Source organism: Meles meles, chromosome 12 (genome assembly GCF_922984935.1).
Source record: "Meles meles chromosome 12, mMelMel3.1 paternal haplotype, whole genome shotgun sequence".
Classification (NCBI taxonomy): domain Eukaryota; kingdom Metazoa; phylum Chordata; class Mammalia; order Carnivora; family Mustelidae; genus Meles; species Meles meles.
In genome coordinates, this window is record NC_060077.1 from 31,202,725 (window position 1) to 31,223,192 (window position 20,468).

Here is a 20,468-nt window from a genome sequence, read left to right on the forward strand (position 1 = left end):
CTGGCCGCCGGCTTCCCTCCTGAACATAGGTGGGGACAGGGGCTGCCGACGCTGCTACTGCCTGGCGATGGTCATCACTGAGCCTTGGTTACCCCATCCATAAACTGGGATCACGAAGCCTAGCCAGTGGAGGTGGTGGCCATCCCTGGGACCCTCTAGGGCGATGGGAGGACAGGGGGCGGGCTAAGCCTGAAGGGAGAAGTGACCATGCGGGAACTCTGGAGACAGAGTGCTGTCCAGCAGGACTGACCTTAGGCAGTGCCCTCCAATAGAATATTTCTCTAGGAGCCACAGGAAAATGTAGAAAGAACAATCAAATCAAGTTTTAATGTTTTATCCAACCCAGTACATTCAAAATGTTTCAAAATGTAGGGGCGCCTGGGTGGCTCAGTGGGTCAGCTGCTCCTCTACCATCTGGGACCACAGGTGTCAAAGTGGAGACAGAAGTCCTAGTGCCGAGAGCCAGCTGATGGCCCGCAGGACTGGGAGGTGCCAGGCTCAGCGCTCAGAGGCTTAGTGTGTGAACTCATTTGCTTCCCTCAGTCCTCTGAGGGAGAGTCTCTAACAAGCCCCACTTTATAGATGAACAAACCGAGAGACTCTGGGGCTTGGGAGCCTTGTTGCAGGTCGCAGACCCAGGAGGGAGGAAGCCAGGGTTCTGAATGGAGGGGACAGGCGCCTCCTCTCTCATTCCAGAGTCGGAGGGTTTTATGCCCCTGCCCACCCTCCAACCCCACCCCGGCCCCTCATGGGCTCTAACCCAGGCTGCCTGGCAGGTCCCAGGGAGCCTTCCTGCTGGGGCTAGTGCTGGCTGGCTGGCTGCTGCACGGGGCGTGGGGGAGGCTGGGCACGTGAGGGCCAGCGCACAGGGCTGGATGGCAGCAGGGCCTGAGGCTGCTCCAACGCCACCGCCACTGCTGCTCGGTCGGTTCTCAAAAGCCCCAGCCCGGAAGAGGCTTCCGAGCCAGACAGCCAACGAGAGGCACCCACCACTCTCCCAACTGAGGCCTCACCCCCCGGGGCCCTGTGATTTGTCCCAGGCTCTCTCCAGTGCCCCCATCTCTCCCCATTCAGGGCCCACCCTGGTGCCTGTATCCATGGCCTCTCCAAGATTAAGATTAATCTCCAAGATTATCCGCTTCCTGGTGGCAGGCCTGCAGGAAGCCATGGCCATTTTCAATCTACTGTGTAAGTAACTCGAAATGACTTCAGTCTTGCTCACATTTCTCAGAATTAATGAGAAGCAACCCAGCTCCCCCTGATATCTGCAAAGGCATCGCCTGCTGGTGACTCTCGGCTTTCCCACTGGGGTGTAGTAGGAATTGCCCTCATCCTCAGCCCAGGTCCCTGAGCAGCTCCCCTCAACCCCCACCCCCTTCTCTTCATCCTCCTCACCCCCTGGGACTCACCCCTGCATACTTAGTTTAGGTAAATTCTATCATGGGCACATCTCATTCTACTTGCTGGGTTGGGTTTGTTTTGTTTGTTTGTTTGTTTGTTTTTTACCATCAACATTATTTTCAGGTCTCTTCATGTTGATTTTAGAAGATCCTAGCACATTTTAAGTGCTTTATTGGATTCCTTTATCAATTGTCTCATATATCACATTTCAGTGTTTAATTACATGTTAGTGGCGCACTTACACTGCTCCTAATGCTTTGCAAACATGGAAGAAAGTTCCTCTGGGGAGTGTACTCCCGTGGTGAAATTGTGGGTCATGGAGGACCACCATGCCCAGTCACTGTTCATCCCCAGCGGCTCCCCCAAATGACCCACAGATGGTGCTGGTAGCAGGGCACAAGGGTTCTTGTTCCCTCACTTGGTTGCTTATATTTGATGTCAACCAACCGTCTTTCTGTTGGCTGCTCTGCTTGATGGAAAATGCGGTGTCTCTTCAGACTCTTCCTGGGCATTCCCAGTTTCCCCTCTGGGCAATGCCCAGCAGGCCTTTTGCCCTTTGATGTTTGATATTTGGTCTTTCTCATGGTGGCCCCTGGATTTCCCATGTATTCTAGTTACTAGTCATCTGATTACAAAGATTGCGAAGATCTTTTCCTATTCTGTCACCCATTTGTAACATTTGTCCATGGTATCTTTTTGTGGATTAAAAAAAAAGATTTTATTTATTTAATTTATTTTTTAAAAGATTTTATTTATTTGACAGAGATCACAAGTAGGCAGAGAGAGAGGGATGCAGGCTCCCTGCTGAGCAGAGAGCCAGACACGGGGCTGGATCCCAGGACCCTGAGATCCTGACCTGAGCCAAAGGCAGAGGTTTAACCCACTGAGCGACCCAGGCGCCTCTAAAGATTTTGTTTATTATAAATAAAGAGACACAGCGAGAGAGGGAATGCAAGCAGGGGGAATGGGAGAGGGAGAAGCAGGCTTCCTGTCAAGCAGGGAGGCAGATGGGGGGCTTGATCCCAGGAACCTCGGATCATGTCCTGAGCCGAAGGCAGATGCTCAATGACTGAGCCACCAGGTGCCCCTCCAAGTGGATTTTTTAAAAATATATATATATATTTATTTATTTGACACACACACAGAGAGATCACAAGTAGACAGAGAGGCAGGCGGAGAGAGAGGGGGAAGCACGTTCCCTGCTGAGCAGAGAGCCTGATGCGGGGCTCGATCTAGGACCCTGAGATCATGACCTGAGCTGAAGGGAGAGGCTTAACCCACTGAGCCACCCAGGCGCGCACAGATATTAGTATTTTATTAACCTTTTATTGATCCGATTTGGGCTCCTGCCAAACATTTCTTTGTGTGAGGGACTAAGTGCGATCCTGCCCCGCTCCCCTCCGCAGGGGCTCGGGGCCTGCGCTCGGCCGCCCCCTGCCGCTCATTGTGACGCCAGCCGCGGGCCGGGTCTCCGAGGCGGGCCGCTGCAGCCCGACACAGCAGCTGGAGCCATGGCAGACAGGCAGGAGCTGCTGCTGCAGCTGCAGAAGGACAACCGCGACGGGCGACTGCGGAAGCAGGAGCTGGAGGAGCTGGTGCGCGGGCTCGAGGCCGAGAGCGAGAGCCTCACCGGGCGCCTGCAGGACCTGAGCGAGCGCGAGCGCAAGTGCGCGGGAAGGGCGGCTCGATGGGGGGAAGCGGTCGCGCGATGGTCGGTTCCACGGACGGCGGAACCCGGGCCTGGGCAGAGCCGCCGGCCGGCCCGTCGGTTATTCCTCTTCTCGGGGGCCCGAAGCCCCGTCCCCATCTACTCAGGGGACCCACGAAGGGGAGGGTGCGGGTCCCCGGCTTGGGCTTCCTCGGGCCCATTCGCAGCTGGCCTTTCCCGGGGGCCGCGGGAGCCTGAGCACCTGCCGCCTTCCGCGGTGGCCACCGCCTCAGTTTCCCCTCTGCAGCTTGCGGCGGAAGCGAAGCCAGGTGGCGCGGAGCCTGCGCGGGGAGGCGCGCGAGGCGGCGCGGGAGCGCGCGGAGAGAGCTCGCGGGCTGCTGGAAGCCGCGAAGCGGCGCCACCAGGACTTGGTGGGGACGGGGCCCTGGGTGGGGCGGGGCAGACGGGGAGGGTTGGGGCGGGGCCCTGGATGGGTACGGCCGGCCTCGAGGCTGCTGTCTCCGAGAAGCCCAAGCAGCCTCCTCGACTCCCTCCGTAGGAGCAACAGAACCGGCAGCTGCAGGAGCAGTGGGAAGAGCTGTCGAGTCAGGTACATTAAGGAGACGATCTCTGTCTCTAACTTCCCCTAAGAAGTCCCGCTGTCGTCCTCGCCCCCCTTTTTGCCCTCTCCCCTCCTCTCAGGACATTCCCCGCTCCTCGAAGCCTCGCAAAGCCCACCCTCACAAAACCCATCTCTAGCTCTTCTACTACGGAGGGGAACAACTGAGTCAGCAGCGCGCAGAGCAGCGACTGGGGACTCAACTGACGGCGTTGCAGGTGTTTGGGTGGGGCCCCCAAGATCGGAGCGGAGGCGCGGGCGGGGCCATAACGACCTGGGGGCGCGGAGGCTCCCTGAGGGGCGGGGGTGGGCAGAGAGGAGGCTTGCGGGGGAGCCCCGGGCGTCCTGGACTCCTGACATTCCTTGGATCCGTCGGAAGAAACAACTGGAGCTGGTGGAGGACAAGCGCGCCAAGCAGGCGGAGAACCTGCGGCAGGTGAGGGCGGGGCCGGGGCCTGCGGGAGAAGGTCAGCTTCGGGTGTGGGTGGGTGGGTGCGCAGGTGCGGGAGGATGGAGAGCCTGGCGCTACCCAGAGTCTCATCAGGGCTCCCCTCATCCCAGGGCGCGCAGCGGACGGAGGAGGCCTGGGCCAGCTTTCAGGAGCAGAGCGGAGTCCTGCAGGTACTGAGAGCCTCTCACGTCCGACACCCCTCCAACCCCGGAGCTGCGGCGACCCCCAGCTCTCCCCTCGGGGGTCTCTTCTCCCGGTCCTGAGGCCTCACTCCCACTCCCTCCAGGAGCTGCAGGGAAAAGTGATGGAGGCAGCTGCTGCGCTGGACGCCTCGCGGGGCGGCCCGGAGCTGTAAGGGGGGCCAGGACTGTGGGGGTAGGGTAGGGCGGCAGTGGGGCCGAGTTAGATCTCGCACCTCGATGCCCTTCCCAGCAGGTGCGACTCCCAGCCTCGTCGGGTGCAGGACTGCGCGGGCTCGCTCATGGAGGAGGTGGCCAAGGCTGACTGCGTGAGCGCGGGTCCGGACGGGGCGGGCGGGTCCGGACGGGGCGGGCGGGCTGGAGTCGGACCCGCTCCGCACGGGGGCCACCCGCACCCACGGGGCTCCGCCTCCCCTCGAGGGCCTGCCCCCTGACGGGCCCGCAACCACCCGGACCCGCACTCTGGGGGACGGGGGTTCTGGTCCCTTACGACTCCCGCCCCCTCCATGAAGGAGCCGGAACTTGTGGCGCCCCCGCCCCGGGGCCGAGCTAGAAGCCGCTCCCTCTGTCTGCAGGAGAGGCGGCTTTTCACGGGCACCGGCAGGTCTGGCATCAGGTGAGTCAGATGGCAGGCGGCGGCGGGCGCTCTGGGTTCGGATCCGCCCCACGACTTACTCTTCACCCGTCCTTCCCCTGTCTGTCCATCCGTCCTTCGGTCCGCAGGCTGTGGGCGCTGGGCGCGCTGCAGACGCTGCTGTTGCTCCTGCTCTTCTTCCTGGCGCTGCCGCTGCTCTACGTGATGCTAGTGAACCCCTCGGCCCTCCGCCGAGGACTCCGGCACTTTGTCTCGGACACCGCCTTACGCCGCCTGCGCTACACGCTGTCCCCGCTGCTCGAGCTGCGCGCGCGCGGCCTGCTGCCGGCCTAGCGCGCATCACGCCGGCCGCGGCCGCCTGCACCTCTGTTTCCGTGTGGTTTCTGGGCGCCTGGGTGGAGGCCGAGGGGAGACTCTCGGGGGTGGGTCATGTGTCCCTTGGCCCAGTGGTCCTGGCACCTTGGTCTCAGCGGGTGCAGGGCCTTCCACGCGGTTCTTGGGTTTGGAGAGGCTGCCCCGGGCTCCAGGTGGCAGAGCCCGCGACCTGCGCAGGAGCAGGGCGCGCCCTCTTCCGGCACACGCGACTTGGGGTAGGGACTGGGGGTTCTCACCAAGGGGCTCCCGGGAGCCCTCCTAGGAGCCCATTTCCTACAGCGCCTGCTGCCGCACCAGAGCCATCTCGGAAGTTGGTCAGTATCTTTTTGCTAAACTTGGTTTTTCCCTGCTAGTGAGCCTGGGGGTGGGGGGGCGGGGGAGCAGGCGGGTCAGGTCTTCTCGGTGGAGGTCAGTGGTTCCCCCGGCTGCGTGGGGGGTTATGGAAATCCCCGCAGCATCCCTTGGTTTTCTCGCGGCAGGTTCTTCAGGGCGCCGGCCTGGGCATTGGTCTCCTGTGGTCCCCTTGCGGAACTTGCTGGTCCTGCTTGCGCCGCGCGATCCCCACGGCGGTCTTCGTTGGGAATCGTCTTTTTATTTAGGTGGACTCTTCTGCTTAGTGGAAATGATGAACCTTGAGTTTTGTGGATTTTTTTCTTGGCCTGATACAAATACTATTTTTATTCTTAACGTTTTTTGGTAGTGAAATTGTTCCATGTATCTTCTTGTTGAGGGCGTGCATGCACACACCCACCGACATGCCGCCCACTCCCCGCAACACACAGGTTTTGGCTGTGGTCTCCAAACAACCGTTTTCTTATTGATGTGTAGGTATTTAAGTCCTTTTGGGGTTAAATTTGTTTATGTAATCCTGTGTATAAAATTTCATCAAATTTAGAAATTGTGTGCTGTGTCCTATAAAAATCCATTCCAGTCCAGAAGTTGTAATACTCACATATGGTAAATACCTTTAGTTGGTGTAAACATTTTGTTCATACATTCATTATAACATTTTGTTGCTAACCACTTTATGGTTTCAAGCATAGATGGGCACTTGGGTTGTTTCCACCTTTTGGCTGTGGTGAATAATGCTTCTGTGAACACTGGTGTATCACTGTTTGTTCTTTTGGGTAAATACACAGACCTGGAACTGCTGGATCATTGGTACTTCTGTGTTTGATGCTTTGAGGATGAAGGGCTGTGCTGCATTTCATGTTTTACATCTCCAGGGCAGTGCAGAAGGGCTCTCATTTGTCCACATTCTCACCAACATCTGTTACTTTATTTAAAAAAAATTTTTAATTAAATCTTTATTAAAAAGATTTTATTTATTAAATCATCATGACTATGACTGACCCCAGCTAAAACCACGAGTCAGATGCTTAACCTGAGTCACCCAGGCGCCCCCGTTTCATTTTTCAAAAAATTTAAAAAATAATAGCCATTTTCACGAGTGTGATTTTTTTTTTCAAAGTTTAGGCATTGGATTAACTTTATTTTTTTTAGATTATTTTTATTTATTTTAGAGCGAGAAAGAGCATGAGCTGGGGAGGGACAGGGAGGGGCAGAAAGAGAGGGAGAGTATCTCAAGCGAACTGTGCGCTGGGGACCCTGAGATCATGACCTGAGCTGAAACCAAGTCGAGTGCTCAACCAAATCACCCAGGTGCCGCAGGCATTTTGTTACTTACTTTTTTTCTTCCAAGTTTTTATTTAAATTTCTTTTTAATACTCTCTAACTACAAAATTAAATCTGTGAAATAAAACATTTTAGGGACATCTAGCTTTTATCCCAGCTTTCTCTACCCTGTTGCCTGCACTCCCTTAGAAGAAATATTAGGGGGCTCCTGGGTGGCTCAGTTGGTTAAGCCACTGCCTTCTGCTCAGGTCATGATCCCTGAGTCCCGCAAAGGGCTTCCAGCTCCGCGGGGAGTCTGCTTCTTTCTCTGACCTTCTCCCCTCTCATGCTCTCTCTCTCTCTCTCTCTCTCTCTCAAATAAATAAAATCTTAAAACATTAGGTGGTTGTAATGGACTCTTCTTTTTTGCCTCTTAACTAAGTGAAATATACAGTGAGGACTTCCTCCGTTTCTTAGATGAACACGGGTGTACCCCGTGGACTTCTCCGCTCCCCTTTCAGCACTGGGCTCTGAGCAGTGTTAGAGGAGCTGTGTCCTTACTCAGCTGCAATGATGCGGTGGATTCCCACGCTTTGCTATTACAAACAGTATCTTGGGGCTCCTGGCTCAGCTGGTAGAGCATGTAACTCTTGATTTTGGGGTTGTAAGTTTGAGCCCCACATCGGGTGTAGAGTTTACTTAAAAAATAAAATCTTTAGAAAAACAAAACAAAACAAAAACCAAGCAGTATCTCAACAAGAAGCCTTCTGCAAACACCTTCTTTGCATTTCGCCAGTCTTTGAGATCAATTCCTGAAAGCTGGATTGTAATCTCACACACAATAGGGTAATCTCACACACAATAGCGCTAGATACTGCCCAAGTCGTCGTCCTGCTTGGACTGTTTTCCATTCCCACCGTCACTGGATACGATGGCCCCTTTCCCCACAGCCTCTGCGATGGTGCATATTGTCACCCTGGGAGTCTGATGGGTGAGAAACGCACTTTAGTGTACTTCCCATTTGCATTTATTTTATGATCAAGGTTAAGGATATTTTCATATTTCACAGCCAGTTGCCTATTTCTGTAAATATCGTTCGCTTATCTGAAAAATACAGGATTGTATTTTTCTCAGTTGGCATTTTGAGATCTTTTGTAAATATTTACTGTTTGCCTTGCGCTATGTTTATGGTGTTCTTTTGCCATCCATTGTTTTGTAACAATTCACTTTCCTGTATTGATTCTGGATTTTGGTAGGAAAGTTCTCACTTCGAAGTGGTTGTTGAGGAAACTTACCCATGTCGTCTTCTAACATTTGCATAATTTCATTATTATTTTTTAAAAAGATTATTTATTTGACAGATCATAGGAAGGCAGAGAGGCAGGCAGAGAGAGGGGGGGGGGGAAGCAGGCTCCCAGCGGAGCAGAGAGCCCGATGCGGGGCTCGATCCCAGGACCCTGAGATCATGACCTGAGCTGAAGGCAGAGGCTTAACCCACTGAGCCTCCCAGGCGCCCCCATTATTATTTCTTAAAGTAATCTCTACAAAGCGGGGCTCAAACTCACGACCCCACGATCAAGAGTAGCTCTTCCGACCAAGCCAGCCAGGTGCCCCTTGCATGGTTTCTTAGTTCACCATTTCAACCTCTAGTCTATTTTAGATTTACCATGGTTTATGATGTGAGGATCCTTTCACTTCTGTAGGTAGTAGTTTTAGATCCGGCTTGTCAATTCCGTAAGAATGGGAATGTGAGTACAGCGCATTTAGAGACTAATTTGCAGGGAATTTAGTCTTCCAGTCCTCAAACATGTCAATGTCTGGTTTTTATTTATTTCAACAATGATTAGTATTTTTTTAGTGTAGAAGTCTCACACATGTTTTGAAAATTTTTATTTGAAAGAGACAGAGAGGGAACACAAGCAGGGGAGTGGGAGAGAGAGAAGCAGACTTCCCACACACGTGGCTCAATCCCAGGATCCCGAGATGATGGCCCAAGGTGAAAGCAGACGCCCGACTGACTGAGCCACCCAGGCGCCCCAGGAAAGGCATTCTTAAGAAGTTGGATGTTAAGGAGAGAGATGCCGTGCTATAATTATATTTTCTCAGAATATCCTTGTCTTAGGGCTATGCTACCCTCATAAAAATGATTTGGGGAGGTGTTCTCTGTTTTCCGGGAAAGTGTGTAACATTGGCATTTTCTTCCTTAAATGTTTCGATCCAGTCTGGCTTTATGATGGAAGGGAAAATTACCCCTAATAATTGTTGTTGTTAACACAGAGAATTGTATGAATCATCAGTGAATTTTCCCAAAGGGAACACCTCTGTAGAATAAGAAACAGAATGTTAACCAGTGCCTTCATTTTCCCTCATGCCTCCCTAGTTTGCTCCCTCCAAAAGTAACTACTGCCCTGACATTGGATACCATCAATAATTATGCCTGTTCTTGAACTTCAAATTGAGAAATGAAGTATGGGGACGCCTAGGTAGCTCAGTGCATTAAGTGTTTGCCTTCTGCTCAGGCCGTAATCCCAGGGTCTAGGGATCGAGTCCCACATTGGGCTCCCTGCTCAGCAGGGAGCCTGCTTCTCCCTCTCCTTCTGGCTGTCTCTTTCCCGGCTTTTGCTCTCTCTCTCTCTGACAAATAAAGAAAAGAAAAGAAAAAAACAGTATGTATGTTTTGTGTCTGGATTCTTTTTTTTTTTTTTTTTTTTTTTTAAGATTTTACCTATTTGACAGAGAGAAATCACAAGAGAGGCAGGCAGGCAGAGAGAGAGGAAGGGAAGCAGGCTCTCTGCTGAGCAGAGAGCCCGATGTGGGACTCGATCCCAGGACCCTGAGATCATGACCTGAGCTGAAGGCAGCGGCTCAACCCACTGAGCCACCCAGGCGCCCTGGATTCTTTTGTTAAACATGGGAAGAGTATGGGATGCCTGGGTGGCTCAGTCAGTTAAGCCGCTGCCTTCAGCTCAGATCATGATCCCAGGCTTCTGGGATTGAGTCCCTCATCAGGCTCCTTGTCCAGGAGGGAGCCTGCTTCTCTCTCTGCCTCTGCCTGCTTGTGCTCTCTCTCTGACAAACAAAATCTTAAAAAAAACAAAAATAAAAACAAACCATGGGAAGAGTAGTCCATACTGCCCGCTGCTGTGCGTACTTACTTCTATTGCATTTTATTCTGCTACATGAGTAACCACGATTACTTGTCTCTTGTGGGAAGGGCATCTTGGTCACTTACGGTTTCTGGCTGTTATGAATAATGTGCCTCACAACATTCCTGTTTGTGTCTTTCGGTGCACAGATTTTGTACCTCTGTTGGGTACCCATTTGGGAGTGGAATTACTGGGGTGGAAAGGAGGAGATGCTTAGCTTTAGCGAATGCTTTGGTTTTCCAAAGTGTTGAACCAGTTTACACACCCACCGGCAGCTTCTGGGGGTCCCCGCGGCTCCACTTGCTGTCTATCTGTTTATGCTTCAGACATGCAGGTGGGTGAGGAGGGATCACATTGTGGCTTAAATTTGCATTTTCATGATGACTGGTGACGTTGAACACATTTTATTATTATTCATCGGCTCTGGGTAGTCTGTTTTGTGAAATAAATGCCTTTTTTTTTTTTTGAAGATTTTATTTATTTGACACACACACACAGAATACAAGCAGGGGGAACAGCTGGCAGAGGGAGAGGAGGAGGGGGAAGCAGGCTCCTCCTGAGCAAAGAGTTCATCCCAGGACCCTGGGATCATGACCTGAGCCTAAGGCAGACACTTAACCAACTGAGCCACCCAGGCATCCTGTGAAATGCCTCTTCAGGACTTTGTCTATTGTATTAGTCAATTGTATCTTAACTGATTGCAAATATCTTCCCGGGTATGTGGCATGCTGTTTTTGCTTTTGTTTTTAACACACACACATTTTAAGTAGGCGCCATGCGCAGGCATGGAGCCCAGCTTGGGGCTGAACTGATGACCCTGAGATCAAGACCTGAGCTGTGATCAAGACTCGGGCGCTCAACCAACTGAGGAACCCAGGCACCTCAATACATATTTCTTTTTTAAAAGATTTTATTTACCTATTTTTAAAAAAGATTTTATTTATTTGATAGAGAGATTGAGATCACAAGTAGGCAGAGAGACAGGCAGAAAGAGAGGGAGAAGCAGGCTCCCTGCTGAGCAGAGAGCCCGATGTGGGGCTCGATCCCAGGACCCTGAGATCATGACCCGAACCGAAGGCAGAGGCTTAACCCACTGAGCCACCCAGGTGCCCCTTTTATTTACTTATTTGAGAGAGAGCGAACAGAGAGCAAGCATTAGCAGGGGGAGAGGCAGAAGGAGAGAGAAAGGGAGAAGGATACCCTCCGCTGAGCAGGGAGCCTGATGGGGGCTCGATCCTAGGACCCTGGGATCATGACCTGAGCTGAAGGCAGACGCTTAACTGACCAAGCCACCCAGGCGCCCCACAACACACATATTTTAAAAAGCTTATTTATTCATTTTAGGTAATCTCGATACACAATGTGGGTTTTGAGCCCATGACCCCAAGATAAATAGTTACATGCTCTACTGACTGAGTCAGCCAGGAGCCCCCATCATGCCTTTTCCTATAGTTGAAATTAATTTTATGATTAGCGCTATTTTTGATTCTAAGAAATCTTTGTGCGTCCCAAGGTCATCAAGTCATTTTCTTCTCCTAATGGTCTTTTTTTTTTCCCTAAAGATTTTTTTTGAGAGAGATCTACTTAGATCTTTACTGATAAATACAGTACAGTATTACAAATGCATTTTTTAAAGGTTTAAAGGTTTTTAAAGGTTTTTACGATTTTTTTAAAAGATTTTATTTATTCTTTTGACAGAGATCACAAGTAGGCAGAGAGGCAGGCAGAGAGAGAGGAGGAAGCAGGCTTCTGGCCAAGCAGAGAACCCGATGTGGGGCTCGATCCCAGGATGCTGGGATCATGACCTGAGCCGAAGGCAGAGGCTTTAACCCACTGAGCCACCCAGGCGCCCCGGTTTTTACGATTTTTTAAAAGGTTTATTTGAGGGGAGAGAGAGCAGAGCAAGAGAGAGAGCAAGAACAGGGTTGGCGGAAGGGGCAGAGGAGAGGGAGAAGCAGCTTCTCTGCTGAGCTTGGAGCCCAACACAGGGCCGGATCCCAGGACCCTGAGATCATGACCTGAGCTGAAGGGAGATGCTTAACCGACTGGGCCACCCAGGCGCCCCTCTCCCAAGTCTTTAAAGTTTACCTTGAACATACAACTCTGCGGTCCATGGAATTTTTATGTCTGAGGTGAGGTAGGCAGGGGTTGTATTTGTTTCTCTGTAGTGGTATCCAGCTGATGCAACATCATTATTGGAAAGACCATCCTTCCCCTGCCGCCGTACAGTGTCTCCATGTATGGGTTTGTTCCTGGACTTCTCTTCTTTCATGAGCCACGTTGTTTTAACTAGTGTAGCTTGAGGATGTCTTGATATTTAGGCTTGTCGGTCCTTATAATCAAAATAACTGTATTTTGACCTTTGTATTCCCCTATAAATTTTTTAAAAAGACACTTGAGAGAGAGAAATAGTGAGAGAGCAGGAGCGGGTAGGAGAGGGAGAAGCAGGGTCCCTGCTGATCAGGGAGCCCTGCCGCAGGGCTCGATCCCAGAATCCTGGGATCATGATCTGAACCCAAGGCAGGCGCTTAACCCATCGAGCCACCCAGATGTCCCCCTGGAATATAAATTTTAGATGGGTCAGTTTCCACCACCGAATTTTCTGGGATTTCGATTGGCATTTAGAGTGAAACTACAGATCAGTCTGGGGAGAACAAACCTTTGTATGATGTTGTCTTCCAATCCATGAATATGTTGGTTTGTTTAGATCTCTCAATACTGATAGTTTTCATTATTTTGTAAGACTCTTTCATCAGATTTATTTCTTGTTATTTGATGTTTTAGGATCCAACTGTAAATGATGCTATTTTATCGTTGTGAGCTACATGTAGTACACATACACACACAACTTAATTTTCGTGTATGAATCTGTGGCCTTGACTAGAGATCCTATTTATGGATTATCTGGACTTTCATGTACACAAATACCATTTCTGAGTTTTGTATTTTCCATTCCAGATTTTGAAACTGTTTCCTTTTACTGCTCAGCAGGAGCAGGACTGCTTAGGGCCTCCAGCACAAAGCTGAGCAGAGGCCATGGGAGCAGACACGTGTAGACTTTGTTCTTTGATATCCCACCTTTAAGGATGATGGGTGTTTTGCAGATATATCAAGGAAGTTTCTGGTCCTTGGGGATGGCTTTATGTTTAGTACACCTGACACCAAGTATAGACCAAGCTTCTCTAGTAAGCTCCTCAGAGGCAGGCTCTTGGGTTGGTCTTTTGTCACCAACGGGAACATTTTTTTGGTCATCAAAACAGGAACGTTATTGTTCTTTTTTAAAATTTCACTTTGTCAGGGCGTCTGGCTGGCTCAGTCATTAAGCATCTGCCATCAGCTCAGGTCATGATCCCAGGGTCCTGGGATCAAACCCCACATCGGGCTCCCTGCTCAAGAGAAGCCTGTTTCTTCTGCTCCCACTCCCCCTGCTTGCATTCACTCTGTCAGATAAGTGAATAAAATCTTTTTTTTTTTTAAGATTTTATTTATTTGACAGAGAGAGATCACAAGTAGGCAGAGAGGCAGGCAGAGAGAGAGAGAGAGGGAAGCAGGCTCCCTGCTGAGCAGAGAGCCTGATGCGGGACTCGATCCCAGGACCCTGAGATCATGACCTGAGCCGAAGGCAGTGGCTTAACCCACTGAGCCACCCAGGTGCCCCATGAATAAAATCTTTTTAAAAAATAAATTTCACGTTGTCTTTAGTCTCTAGAGACCTTATTTTCTTACCAGCTCATGGATTTAGAATTTCTCCCCAGTATTATAAACAGCATTTCTAATTTTTCCAGATACACTATTTGCCATATTGCCAGAATCTTGTATGTAGCATTTGATCGACTTCCTTTTTAATGCCGATTTGACAAGTCTTAAGGATTGTGGTTTGGAAACATTTCTGCTGTGTTTGAAAATATTTCTACCATTTTATAATGTGTTTATCCTGCCTTTTCTATGCTCTCCCCACCCTTATCTTCTGTTTGATCTTTCCCCAAATTATACCCTATTTTATGGTGTGTGTGTATATATATATATATATTTTTTTTTTCCCCCCCCCTTAAGAAAGCTCTAGGCCCAATGTGGGGCCGGAACTCACAACTGCAAGGTCAGGAGTCACATGCTGTACCGGCTGAGCCAGCCGGGGGCCCCTCTGGTATCTCTTCTGCTTGAACTTGGCTAGCTCTGCCATCCACCCCAGCCACTGCCTTAAAGCCTGCTGCTCTGGTCATTGCCTTGGATCTTCCATGAACTTTGCATTTTAGTTCCATTCTTTACATTAAAAAAAAAAAAGATTTTATTTATTTGAGAGAGAGAGAGAGCATTAGAGGAGAGAGGTCAGCAGGAGAAGCAGACTCCCTGCTGAGCGGGGAGCCTGCCTGATGTGGGACTTGATCCTGGGACTCCAGGATCATGACCTGAGCCAAAGGCAGTTGCTTAACCAACTGAGCCACCCAGGCGCCCAACTCTTTACATTTCTAAATATTGAGGGTTCTTCCAGAGAGCTTTATGGTTCCTGATCCCTAACCCAATTCCATGCAACCAGGGAACACGCACGTGCTGTGGGATGCCCAGAGATGCCTTGAGGCCCAGCAGGCAGCCAGCCTGGGGTGGCGGAGGGGATGCCGGAGCCCTGCTGCTGGGACTGGAGTGGGGTTTACCCATGGCCTTCAGGTGAGGCAGGTGGAGGAATGTTTAGATCTCCTGTGTTCACTTTCTTTCCCGTTCTATCACCTGTGGAGAGAGGGCTGTTAAAATGTCCAATTCTAACCGTGGAATTGTTTGAACTCTGTCAGATTTTCCTTCATAAACTTGTACCCACAATTGTAGGCAGTAAATCCTTTTTTCTGGGTGTTCTTCACCTTAGGGGTATGGCTTTAGAGTCAAAGTGCCTCTTCGTCAGCATCTCCATGGTTCTTCGTCCTTTGTCCACGCCACAATCCTGTGTTTAACTGCAGCGATTAGTCCCTTGGTATGTAACATAATTAAGGATGCAACTAGACTAAGGTCGGCCGTCACAGGATGACTCTGTCCCATGTGTTATTCCTTCCTCTTCCTTTCCTGCCTTCTTTGGGATTTAAAAAAAAAAAAATTGTTTTTATTTTCTTTTGGATTTTTTAACTTACATACTGGCTTTTTAAAAAAAATTTCTTTTCAGCGAGCCAGAATTCATTGTTTATGCACCACACCCAGGGCTCCATGCCATACATGCCCTCCATAATACGCACCACCGGGCTCCCCCACCTTCCCACCCCCCGCCCCTTCAAAACCCTCAGATTGTTTTTCAGGGTCCACAGTCTCTCATGGTTCGTCTCCCCCTCCGATTTCCCTCAACTCCCTTCTCCTCTCCAGCTCCCATCTCCTCCGTGTTATTCCTTATGCTCCACAAGTGAAACCATATGATACTTGACTCTCTCTGCTTGACTTCTTTCACTCAGCACAATCTCTTCCAGCCCCATCCATGTTGATACAAATTTCTTTTTTTTTTTTTTTAAGATTTATTTACTTGAGAGAGAGAGCGAGCATGGGCAGGGGAGGGGCCGAGGGAGAGGGAGAAGAGAGAATCCTCAGGCAGACTCCCCTCTGAACGCAGAGCCGGACTCAGCACTCAATCCCACAACCAGACCCTGAGATCACAACCTGGGCTAAAACCAAGAATCAGACACACAAATGACAGCGCCACCCTGGCCCCCTTGGCTTCTTTTTTCTGTTCCTACTTGTATTCGTATTTGCTCGGGACTCAGCTGTGCTTCCTGAAGCTGAGTGTTCGTGTTTCTCATCACCTCTGGAATCCTGCTGGAAGCTGACTGGAGCTTCTCCTTCAACTTTCCTTTTTGCTTCATTTTTGGTACTTCTGTTCTCTCGATTGCTTTTCTCTTCACCTCTATCTGCTATATTTAACTGGTCTTTTGCATTTTTAACTTTGGTGACTTTTTTCTAGTTGCTCTGTGTCATCTGTTTTAGTTCGGGGTCTTTGCTTCCTGTCCGCTGAAGGGACTAGAGGCCGTGGTAGGTGGGGGCAGACAGCTGCTGGGGGCGGCTGCACGAGGGTTTCGGAGTCCCAGACCAGAGTACTTGGAAACAGGAAAAGGCCGGAGCAGAGGCAGGACACGGAGCCCCACCTGTGCTGACGAGAGACGGAGAGACGCGGGTGGGAAAGTTGGGGCCCCGTACGAGAGCTGGAACAGTGTTCTTGGTGCACCTGGGCCCCCAGAGGCTTCCTGGCCAGCCGCACTCATCCCCCGTCCCTATACCACCGTGCTCCCTTCCCAGCACATCCAGGAATCACCCCTCGGCTGAACGTGCCCCTGGACACCACACTTCTGCTGGTTTTTATTTTGTTCACATTGGTTAAATCTTAAGTTGAATATAATTTTTTATACACAAGAAAATACTTCATGTACCTATGCAGTAAGGGAATGTGCTGGGAATGTGTCCAGTGCAAATGAAGTATTCACACCCATGCCGAGAGTCCTCAGATGATTGTCATTCCAGCCTCACACGTCACATGTGGGTCACGCCAGGAAAGAGTAGATTGCCAGGCTCTGCATGGTGTACATTTGTCCTATTTATCCTATAAAAATAACTCCAATGGATGGAATGACGGGGCCACTGGCAGCTCACCCCCTTCGACCATGCGCAGCAGCCAGGGTGTGGGGGTGTGCTCGCTCAGCTCCACGACTGCACGATGGCTCGGGGTGTGTGGGGGGGGTGGCCTCAACTGCTGGTCCGCCGTTCCCTCAGTAGGGGATGTCATTCTGATAGTACTGGATCATGTCATAGGTCCGGCTCCTGGAAGAACAGTGGAGGGAGGCTGTAGGACAATGTCTAGTTCTGGGCCCCTTTACCCCACCGAGTCCTTCACCACCACCTGGAAAGCTGCACTTAGAAGGTGTCCCTTTTCCCCCTCCCTGAAGGTGCAAATGCAAGACTGCAGACCCTCTGGCCTTCCTGCCAGCCCCTCTTCCAGGGGACACACCTTCCCCCACCAGGGACCACGGCTTTGTGAGTCCCGTTCTGCTCTGTCTCCTGCCCGGCCTCCTCAGCTAGATGCCTGCCCTCTGTCTTGGGCCTGGGAATCCAACGACAGGAGCTGTCCCTGTGTCAGGGGCCACTTTGGCCCCTTGCCTGGCATATGGTACACAAGTGAGACCCTGTCCTCCTCCCCTGTAATACTTCCCAGCACATGCCTCACTCTGCCAACAAAACAATCAGAAGAGACTTCCCCTGTCCTGCCCTCTAAACAACTCTGGTCAGGTCCCCATGCTGCCCCTGAACCACTTCCTGTTTCTCTGCTGCCATCAGGCCCACCCTGGGTGGCTCTCAGCATTCCTCTCAGATACTCCCCCCCCCACCCCCCCCCATCTGCCCCTCCAGGGGGTCAGGGTGGGGAAGTTCAGCTCCAGTTCCGCCCAGGAGCTCAGCCCCAGCTCTGCCTTCAGAACCACCACTTCTTCTCTCTGCTCCCCTGTCACAATGGCAAACTGGCCGGCCCCTGCCTTCAGGCCTGAGGAAGGTGTGGGGTTGCTGTTGGGGCCCAGGCAGCAGCCTGAGGAAGGTGTGGGAAAGCAGGGGTGGGGCTGAGGCCTCCCCGAGCTCTTTCTGCTCCTCATCCAGCCTGCTGGGCTGTGCTCACCTCCCTGCTCCCCACCCCTGTGCCCTCTGCACGCATAGCTTGCATGCAGCTCACAGGCTGGGTCGCAGAGAGGAAACTGGGCCTTGAGGCCTCTGCTGGGTATTCCCCTCGGCACACCCTGGCCCCTCTATCCCAGCACCCTTTCTGTGAGGACTCCCTTCAGGACTTGTGGGACAGAGTCCCCTGGGACAGCAGCATCCCTGCCACTTAGCCCGGGAGTGGTGGGGTGCCTGGAGAGCACTGGCAGGAGGCCCGGGAGAGGAGAGGGAAGGAGACTCACCTGTTGCTGAGGAAGCAGCTCTGAATGACCTTCATGATGAAGTTCGCAGCCTCCCTCTCAGTCATGTTGGGGCTGAACCTGTGCCTGGGGGCGAGGGCTGTGTCAGGTCTGCCGCCTCCTTGAGGCTGCCCTCCCCGTGGGGATGAGGGCTTGCTAACAGACTGCACTCAGCCTTTGTGGGAATTTGTTCAGGTGAGGGCTGGCCCAGGGAATGCTCCCTCTTGGGGACAGTTCTAAGGGGCAGGGACACTGTCCCCAGCTGGCTCTGGAGGGCCTGTCTCCTTCCCCAGCACCTCCTCAGCCGAGTGGCCCCTGGACTAGGGGAGGACCAGCCCGAGGCTAAGCTGCTGCAGCCTCAGGCCTGGGGGCAGGGGTTGGCCCTGTGTTCTTGAGAAATGAAGGGACTCCTGGGATGTCTGCAGCCCCGGTGTGGTGACAGGGCCTCACCCAGGAACCCTGTCTTCTTTGGGGTTCCCAAGAGAGTGTGTGGCCTTGATAATGATCATATTCACCAGCACTAAGGAGGCTCCCACCGGAGAGGACAACTGCCCCCCAAATGGCCTGCTCATGTGCCCAGGACCTACTTCAAAAGCTTGATTGTCTGGCCACGGAAGCAGGGCAGGCCCGTGTCCAACATGAGAGTGACCAGAGAGACGACTGCATCCATGTAGGGCCTGGGGAGAGGCAGGGAAGGAAGAGGAAGAAGGCTGGCCTGAGCAGGTTAACCCTGCTCACCGCCGTCCTGCAGCGCAGCCCACACGTGACAGCTGCACACAGTGGCCCACCTACCCACACCTCTGCGGCTCAGTGGGGCAGCCTTTGTGGTGGCCAGGAGGGGGTTGCCCACACACCCTGGACCGGGCTGAGCCTCATGCCTTGGTCTGCCCACCCAGGCCTCAGCCGTGGTTTCTGTGCCTGGCTAAGGAAGTGCAGGCATGCAGCAGTGAACGCAGCCTGACCCTCTGAGCAGCCATGATCCAGGCTCTGACAGACTCAGGACTGGAGTTCAGGTGCCACAACGCTGCTGGGTGGCCTTGGCTGTGTGACACTCTGAAGCCAGTACAGTAAGTCTTCCGCGTGTAGCCTGAGGGATGGCAGATCTCAGGCTTGGGCGAAGGGGTGAATGGGGTACTTAGAGCAGGGAGCCCAAGGTGCTGGCAGGCAAGGCCACACCTGGAGACTACAGAATATGGCAGGACACTGTCGCTCAGAGCAGGAAGTCACTGGCACAGGTGGACAGAGCAGAGACAGGAAGGCAAGGCCCAGGCTGCCCAGGCCAATAGGCAGCCCCTAGCACCTGGCTTGCTCTTCTGAATTGCAGCCCCTCCATCCACAAAGGGGCCTGAGAAGGTCCCATGGGACCTCCGAAGGCTGGCCTTGTGGGATTAAGTGGCAACCAGGACCAGCACCAGCCTGCCACTTTCCTCCCTGTGGTCTCGGTAACCCCACTGGCCCTTCCCTGGGGCTCACCGCACAGCCAGGTAGCCACGGACACACATCTCCATGAACCACTTGAAGGGCGTGGCCTCCATCTTGCCCCCCATGATCATCACCATCTCATCAGTCAGTTTGATGTCTGGTTCCCAGCCAAGGTTGCCGCCGGGTGAGCTTTCGAACATGAAGCCGAAGTCTGCAAAACCCCCAAAGCCATTCTTGATAGGATTGGGTGCCAGGGCAAGATGCGGGCATGCTTCAGCCAGGGCGTGGAGTCATTGGCTCCCACACCCCATGAGCTGGCCCCAGGTCGTGTTTTCTTGGGGAAGGCAGGGCAGGTGGTGGCAAGCAGGCAGGAGAGAAAAGAGGAAGTGGAGGTGGGGAGCCAGGCTGGAGCAGAAATGCTGGACCTGGGGCTGGGTGAGCCGTGCTCTGCCTGGTTCTGGTTTCTGACCCCAGAGCACTCCACGCCCTGCAGTCGTGCTGCTGCTGCTTGCCCCCACAGCCTAGTGGCCAATAGCTCGGGCCTTAGAGCTAAACTCAAACCCTGACCCGGGCCCTTCCTGGCTGGATGACCCCAACATGTCTGCCTCTTCTGTGGGGGTGGGGACTGCTGTCCTGCCCTGGCCTCTAGGGGGTGAAGGGAGAGGAAGAGGATGGCACTGGGGCCCAGCTGACCAATGTGGATGATGTGGCCCTTCTTGTCCAACATGATGTTCCCGTTGTGCCTGTCCTTGATCTGCAGCAGGAACAGCAGGAGGCTGTAGGCAGCCATGCTCCGTATGAAGTTGTAGCGCGCCTGCGTGGATAGAGTCCAGATGCTCACGGACGGTCCCCCAAGGGCTGCACCTCCCGGGGCCTTGCGGGCTTTCTCCTGCCTCCCTGCCTGGGACCCTGAGGCTGGGGGTGTTCTCTGGGCTCTTGTTTCCAGCCTTGCAAGCAGAAACCAAATCAGCAAGCCAGATCTTGGAAACAGAAGGGACAAGTGACTGCATCTGGGGGTTCAGGAACAGCAAACCCTTCCTCCCACACCCACGAACTTGCTTTCTCCTGGGCAGCCTATCTCAAGGTTCCTTTGAAT

The 20,468-nt window shown here is 52.5% G+C and overlaps 2 protein-coding genes across 5 annotated transcripts in view; one reads left to right on the forward strand and one right to left on the reverse strand.

Moving 5' to 3' along the window:
* Positions 1 to 2,890: 2,890 nt before the first annotated feature.
* On the forward strand, positions 2,891 to 6,700 carry TMEM191C (transmembrane protein 191C). 4 transcript variants are annotated; one of them, XM_046025347.1, is made up of 11 exons: positions 2,891 to 3,067; positions 3,357 to 3,480; positions 3,609 to 3,659; positions 3,809 to 3,886; positions 4,048 to 4,104; positions 4,230 to 4,289; positions 4,406 to 4,470; positions 4,552 to 4,627; positions 4,895 to 4,935; positions 5,043 to 5,603; positions 5,769 to 6,700. In XM_046025347.1, the coding sequence occupies exons 1-10, from the start codon at positions 2,913 to 2,915 to the stop codon at positions 5,245 to 5,247; spliced, it is 912 nt and encodes a 303-aa protein (XP_045881303.1). In that variant the 5' UTR covers positions 2,891 to 2,912; the 3' UTR covers positions 5,248 to 5,603; positions 5,769 to 6,700. The 4 variants fall into 4 exon arrangements, with proteins under 4 accessions (XP_045881303.1, XP_045881305.1, XP_045881307.1 ...); XM_046025349.1 differs by having other exon boundaries at positions 4,555 to 4,627; XM_046025351.1 differs by lacking the exon at positions 5,769 to 6,700 and having other exon boundaries at positions 4,552 to 4,935; positions 5,043 to 5,147.
* Positions 6,701 to 15,773: 9,073 nt separating this feature from the next.
* Positions 15,774 to 20,468, reverse strand: part of PI4KA (phosphatidylinositol 4-kinase alpha) — a 119,277-nt gene continuing 114,582 nt past the window's right edge. The window contains exons 51-55 of the mRNA XM_046025499.1: positions 20,066 to 20,186; positions 19,424 to 19,583; positions 18,538 to 18,627; positions 17,954 to 18,037; positions 15,774 to 16,829 (exon numbers count right to left, since the gene is read on the reverse strand). Of these exons, the coding sequence (XP_045881455.1) occupies positions 16,778 to 16,829; positions 17,954 to 18,037; positions 18,538 to 18,627; positions 19,424 to 19,583; positions 20,066 to 20,186 (507 nt within the window). The 3' untranslated portion in view covers positions 15,774 to 16,777. The remainder of the gene's footprint in view (positions 16,830 to 17,953; positions 18,038 to 18,537; positions 18,628 to 19,423; positions 19,584 to 20,065; positions 20,187 to 20,468) is intronic.